The sequence below is a fragment of the Nestor notabilis genome, unplaced genomic scaffold (genome assembly GCF_000696875.1).
Source record: "Nestor notabilis isolate BGI_N333 unplaced genomic scaffold, ASM69687v1 scaffold2542, whole genome shotgun sequence".
NCBI lineage: Eukaryota > Metazoa > Chordata > Aves > Psittaciformes > Psittacidae > Nestor > Nestor notabilis.
Genome location: NW_009917705.1, coordinates 17,627 through 24,402, shown reverse-complemented (window position 1 = coordinate 24,402; position 6,776 = coordinate 17,627). Strand labels below are relative to the sequence as shown.

The following is a 6,776-nucleotide window of genomic DNA, read 5'->3' as shown; positions in this document are numbered from 1 at the left end:
TGAACCCATGTGAACAGTTAGTTAACATTCATATGAGAGCTTAGTGTTGTTCATCTCTAATAAATTAACTTTATTGATTGACTCTTTGTTACACTGATTAAATATTTGGAATCCTGAAGCTGCGGTCAGGGATTATAGTTTAAGGAAAACTTTGGCCACGTGCTCATTTTGAATAGATTCTGCATGTTCAACTCTGCTTTTGTTTTTAGCTTTCAAAGTTGACACACAGTTATGAAAAGCTACGGCTACATCAGTTAAAACAAAAAAAGATTGGAACTAGAGAAAAATGTGAGGAAAGGATAGAGACACCATCTGAACTGAGCAATTTGTACAAGAAACTGGAGGTAAGAATACTTTGCTGTTATATTCTAATTTAAATGTGCCTCTAGAACTAATTTATGGCTTACAGTTGTAAGCTTTCATTTCCTGATAATTGTACAAAAATTATATCATTTTCTTGCTCTGGCAAGAAAAGGTACATAATTAATATTCAGGTTTTGTTCTTTTATCCAAGTTTTTTTTTTTTAATTAGGTTTTTTAGTAATATTATGAGTTAATATAGATAATTTTCTTCATAAGTGTAACTATAAATGAGTTTTATTTTTTCCTGATTACTGGATATATTATCCTGGGTTATATTACCCTGTACTGGATAATATAATCTCTTGAGGCATGAGACCTTTTACATATGCAGGATACATTCACTTAATTAATCACTATTAATTCAAGTTTGGTAGATCTCAGGACAACCTCAACCATATAGGGCTAGATAGAAACAGGATTTAGTATTGGAAAACTGTTTGTTATACACATCTCAGTACAGGCTGGGGGACGAAGGGATTGAGAGTACCCCAGAGGAGAAAGACTTGAGCATACTGGTGGATGAAAGATTGGATATGAGCCAGCAATGAGTTCTTGCAGCCCAGAAGACCAACTGTATCCTGGGCTGCATCCAAAGGAGTGTGAGCAGCAGGTAGAGGGAGGTGATCCTGGCCCATTACTCTGCTCTGGTGAGACCCCACCTGGAGTGCTACATCCAGCTCTGGAGTCCTCAGCACAGGAAAGACATGGACCTGTTGGGAGATGGTTGAGTGGAGGGCCACAAAAATCATCAGAGTGATGGAGCATCTCTCCTATGAGGAAAGGCTGAGAGAGTTGTTGCAATAAGATGAAGGGTGATGGTTTTAAACTAAGAGGAGAGATTCAGGCTGGATGTGAGGAAAAATTCTTCCAGTGAGTTTGGTAAAACACTGGCACAGGTTGCCCAGATTGGTGGTAGATGTGCCATCCGTGGAGATATTCAAGGCCAGGCTGGATGTGGTTCTGGGCAACCTGATCTGGTTGAAGATGTCCCTCCTCATTGCAGGGGGGTTGGACTAGATGACCTTTGAATGTCCCTTCCAATCCAAACTAGTCTATGGTTCTATGATTCCATATCTTGTCAACACCTATGTGCCTGAAGCAACCCAAAACCTTGACATCAGTGCCTAGTTTCCCGAGGTAACACATGAGGAAGGATTAGGCACTTAAAAATACATTCCACAGAATCCAGCAGACTGACTGGGGGACTAGGGTAATATGAGATGTAGCAGACAGGATTTGGTCATATTACCTATCCCTCTGGACACAGAATGGAATTTATCTGACTTCTTCTTGGATATAGGAAGGTATCGATTTCTGATCATAATTCCTGGCCTTGACTTCTCAGTTAGGAGTTACTTTATGATCTGTGGCATAATCAAATACTTATTGGGCCAATTAGAAGAGTTGGCCAGCACAGAGAACATCAAGAGTGTGCCTCCAAGTGGTAGCTTCTCCCCAAATACTCTTCTGGCTATATTCACTGCTGATATCCAGTCTCTTTGCTTATAACTGAGTATACAATCCCTAGCTGTGCTAATTTTTGCTGCTTCTTTTTTACTTACCCAATAACTTTGCTGGTATCCTGTGCAAAGAGAAATGACTGCAAAAGTCAGAACCTATTGAAAAATAACGTTTGTTTGTTAGGAAGAAAATTAACATGGAAAGATTCTGGTTCAGATTCTACCTGAAAAGACGATTACTAAACTGAGTCTTCCACATATGGGAAGAATGGTCTAACAACTCGTCTGATGAAGCATAAGAGGATCACAAAAAAATTACATTTTCTCTGCCCACCCTTTGTAAAGATCATAATAAAGCAGTGTGTGCTTTGAGCATTTACTGAACTGGGTCCTATAGGGAGAGTAAGCAGAAGAATACCAGTTGGAAGTGTGAGGTAGTTGCCTAGCTGCTAAGCATTGTAAAGACTTACAGACTTAACTAGATTTATGTAGATGTAGACAGATTTATGTTGTAGATGATTTGGACACTTTGAGAACTTTTAAAACAAAAAAGGTCTAGTAGATTTTAAGTATTTCCATACTTAAACTGCAATTAAACAGGGCTTTAGGATCTTGATTTTGGGCTTGCCTATCTTCTATGTTATTCCATAAGATACAGGACTAACCTCTGCAATCTTCATGTGACTGCCTATATAACAGGACGCATCCTAGACACATTCTAGCTTTACATAATGTTGCTGTCTCTTCCACATGGAAGAGTCCTTACCATCAGAAGAGCTACTGCACTTTGGACTGCAGCACAGCTGCCAACATCTGCTACTGTAAGAATAATATATGGATTATACATCTATCATTGACTAAATGTATCACTAGTGTGAAGCTGTCTGATCCAGCTAATTTGAGAATAACCTTCGTCAAGATTAAGATGTGAAAATAATGTAACACAGTGCTGTAATTTGATTAATTATGCAGTATGAAAAATGTGTGCTTGGAATATATTCAGCAAATTCTACTATTCAGAAAATAATTACCATATTGAAAATCTACTAAACTCAGCAGTGCTTTAGTAAGGCCTTGAACCGGCAGTCCTCATCAAGTAGGCTGAAACTCCATTTGTGTCACACCTTGTAAAAAGGGAAGATGTTTATTGGCTTAAAATGCCAAAGCAGATATGAGGAAAGCTGTAAGAGGGGATTTGTATTAATATATTATAGAATCATACATTGGTTTGAGTTGGAGGGGAGTTTAAAATCATCTAGTTCCAACCCCCCTGCCATGGGCAGGGGACACCTTCCACTAAAGCAGGTTGCTCCAAGCCCCTGTGTCCAACCTGGCCTTGAACACTGCCAGGGATGGGGCAGCCACAGCTCCTCTGGGCACCCTGTGCCAGCGCCTCAGCACCCTCATAGTGAAGAATTTCTTCCTACAATCTAATCTAAATTTTCCCTCTGTCAGCTTAAAAGCCATTCCCCCTTGTCTTATCCCTACATGCCCTTGTAAAAAATCCCTCTCCACATTTCATATAGGTCTCCTTTAGTCACTGGAAGCTGCTCTAAGGTCTCCCCTGAGCCTTCGCTTCTCCAGGCTGAATAACCCTAGAGCTCTCAGCCTGTTTCCATAGCAGAGGTGCTCCAGGCCTCTGAGCATCTTTGTGGCCCCCTCTGGACTCACTCGAGCAGGTCCACATCCGGTGTTGGGTCTTCAGAGTCGAACTGAGTACTCCAGGTGGTATCCCCTATATGTTGGAAAGCAATTGATTTTGTTTCATTAGCAAAAAAAATCTTTTTTAATTTGGGAAATACACCAATATAGGACAGTTGCAAGAAATCATCTATGATTTTGGAACCAACATTTCCATTCTGAAGAAGGAAGTTCTTATAACAAATAGTAAGTATTACAGTCTTCACTGTATAAAACAGTATACTGTTAATTTGGTAATTCTTCAAACTAAAAAAGCAACAGCTCTAGTAACTGGAGTTCTATGTATTTTGTAGGACACTGCCTATAAAGTCTATTTGTGAACATATAAGGTCTGGCGCAATTTAAAAGCAAATTCAAACACACTATAGATTAGCATATAAATGCAAATACAAACCCAGTATTAAATAAATCTGATATGATAGAATTTCTTAATCAAGTTTTTGTTTAAGCTAAGTGAACTTGGAACCAGAAGCAGCAGTTGTAAAGAGAGCAAGAAATAAAACTTATTCACAGTAGCTGCTGTCCAATTTGGTAAAATAACCCTGAACATCAAAGGTTTGATTCCCTGCTGATTACTCTACTTGACACTGATATAGCTTTAAAGTCACAGGATCTACCCTCCACTAAAATGGGTGCATTATATTCATAACTCCAAGATCTACAGCACTGGAAGTAATTTAAAATATTTTATCATTTTTATACAATTATTAACATCCTTTCTTTTTCAAATTAACAGTCCTTAAGACTGTATTTTTTCTGGTGGGGATGACTGGATGGCTGGTTTATATCATTATTCTTTTTTTATTCCTTTCCAAAATTATGGAAAAATTATGAGTTAATTAAACAACTGGATTTTTCTTAGAACTATACAAATTGCGAACTTGTTTAGATCAAGCTTTTTGCCCTGTATTTACTAGCCTTGTTTTGCTGTCTTTCAGGAATTTAAGGCAAAATCAAGAGAATGGGATAAGAAGGGGACAATCTGCCAAAATTATCTCGATTATTTAGATGCTCAACAAAAGTTATTGTCCAAGAAATGTAATTTATTTCAGGTAAAATTCCTATCTTCCTGCTTTAGGAGCAAAATGAGCTGTTAGCTCAGCTACAGTTATTTTATCTTCACCTAAAAAAATCTGAACACCACTAAGTTTATAGTGAATCTGACAATACATGGATATATTGGTAGTGAATACACTGCTTTAGGCAAAGCAGGCCTTTAGCTAAGGCATGTTCCTTTTTACTTTTTAAATATACTTTGGATAGAATTTTACCTTTTATGCTATTTACTAAAATGCAATTAATTGTGATGGCAAGTTAATGAAAAGTATCTTACCAAGAAAGAAGTACATGACATTACTAGCTTGGCTCAAATACAAAGGTCCCTCAAATCTAAGAAAGCCCTCTTTTTTTTAGGATCATAACTATACATTAATACCATTCATGCAAAAAATAGTTTCTATATGCTACTTCAAAATCACAACTTGGAGTTGTTTGTTGGATCACTTACCCCTTTTTTATTGTACTTTTCAGCTTTCAAGTTATCATTCAGTTCTTGCCTGACTTCCTGATACTTTTATACCTGCCAATTTTCTATTACTTTTTTTAGACAGCTTATTGATCTAGCATATTTTTTATTTTTTTTAATTCCTTCCAATGCAGAACAGAAAATTGATTTAATGATGTCTTGTTGACCTATCCTGCTCTAGAATTATATTAGAAAATAACTTACAAGTGAACTAGGACACAAGACAGATAGAAAATTAACTAAGGGGAAGCCAATTACATTGCTGACTCGTAATCCCCTTTTCCACTGTTACCAAGATCATTGGATCTTAATCTAGTGAAACACTTTCTTAACAATTCCTAAGAGACTCTTAGAGTTTCCAAGGACGGCAGTTAAGTTTTGGGTTTCAGTGCTGAAAGCATTATATTGCCTCTCTAACTTCCTTACAAATGCATTGAAAGAGCAAGACTTTGACTAGACCAAACTACTGATGGATGCATGTTGATTATTTAGTTGGACAAGTCAAAGTACAGTACTCATGGTGCTCATTCACATTTTTCTGTTGAGGCTTTCACTGATGTCAATGAACTTTCTTTGAAGACAATTTTCTTCACAACTGTAACATAACACCGAGTACTTTATTAAACAGAAGCCTGATGTTACCCCTTCACTGTTTCAAAAGCATTAATTGGTCCTGCTTCTTTGTCTGAAATTCCTCTTTTCTGAGGTCTTTGATTTCCAGCTGGCATCCTGCACTGTATTTTTCACAGGATTCTTTGACATTTTGGTATGTCAGACTCCATAACTCAGATGTCAAGGGGACCTTAATTTGTCATCTATAAAAATGAAACTTACCTGCAAATTTCTTTTGGCTTTCATTTGATATGCAGCCAGTGGTCAGTTCTACTTAGGTGTTCAGCCAATGCAAATTATGGGAACATAATCAGTTACATCAAAAGCTGTCTAAAGCATGTCTTTTTGCAGTCCTTGTCAATGACATATGGTATTTGTAACCCTATTTACTTTTAATACACATTTTCTTGCTCGACTTGATCTCTGCATATGAAATATGGTTTCCAGGTTACATTTTGTTGTCATTTTTCGGTGAACTCTCAGTCTTCTGAAAAATTACTGCTGCTTGTTATTCTCCCAGTAGAGGGATCTGTGTGGATAGGTTTTTAAACAGCGAAACCAGTTACCATAGTAATTATGATTCTTCACGAGACCTGTGAGTTCACAAATCCTGGCAATACCAATTTTCTGAAGGTTTTGTCTTAGGATTTTAATTAGTACAAGAAACTGAATGTAATGTGGGACTCTGCAGAATGTGCACGTGAATCTTCCCCAAGTTTAAGGATAATGATATCAGAGTGCAGTTCCTGTAGTAACTGAGCTGTTTATACATGAACTATGTGATGCTAGCCTTCTAGTCAAAGGTTAATATCTATCCTGAGGCACACACACACACAACTCCTACTGAGTTCAATGAATCAAAGAAGAACATTTCTCTCAAATTATTCTTTATAGGAACTGCCTTGTGTAGGTCATCAGAATCACCTTTTCCACATTTGAGGCTAATTAACATTAAGTGCTAGGGAAATACACAGCAGAGGAGAAATATCCTTGGAAATATTTGGTGCCCTTCAAAGTCTCTGAAACATTTTTTTAACTGAGGACAAGGAACATGAGACTAAAAAAAGGAAGTATCCTTTAAAGAAGTAATGCAAGCTGTTTCAATTGTGCCATCT

General features: G+C 37.3%; 1 protein-coding gene across 1 annotated transcript in view; it reads left to right on the top strand.

The window, feature by feature from the left end:
• Window positions 1-209: 209 nt before the first annotated feature.
• Window positions 210-6,776, top strand: part of CCDC67 (coiled-coil domain containing 67) — a gene marked incomplete at its 5' end in the record, with an annotated part of 18,774 nt that continues 12,207 nt past the window's right edge. Inside the window, 2 exons of the mRNA XM_010009362.1 lie at window positions 210-344; window positions 4,463-4,576. Of these exons, the coding sequence (XP_010007664.1) occupies window positions 210-344; window positions 4,463-4,576 (249 nt within the window). The remainder of the gene's footprint in view (window positions 345-4,462; window positions 4,577-6,776) is intronic.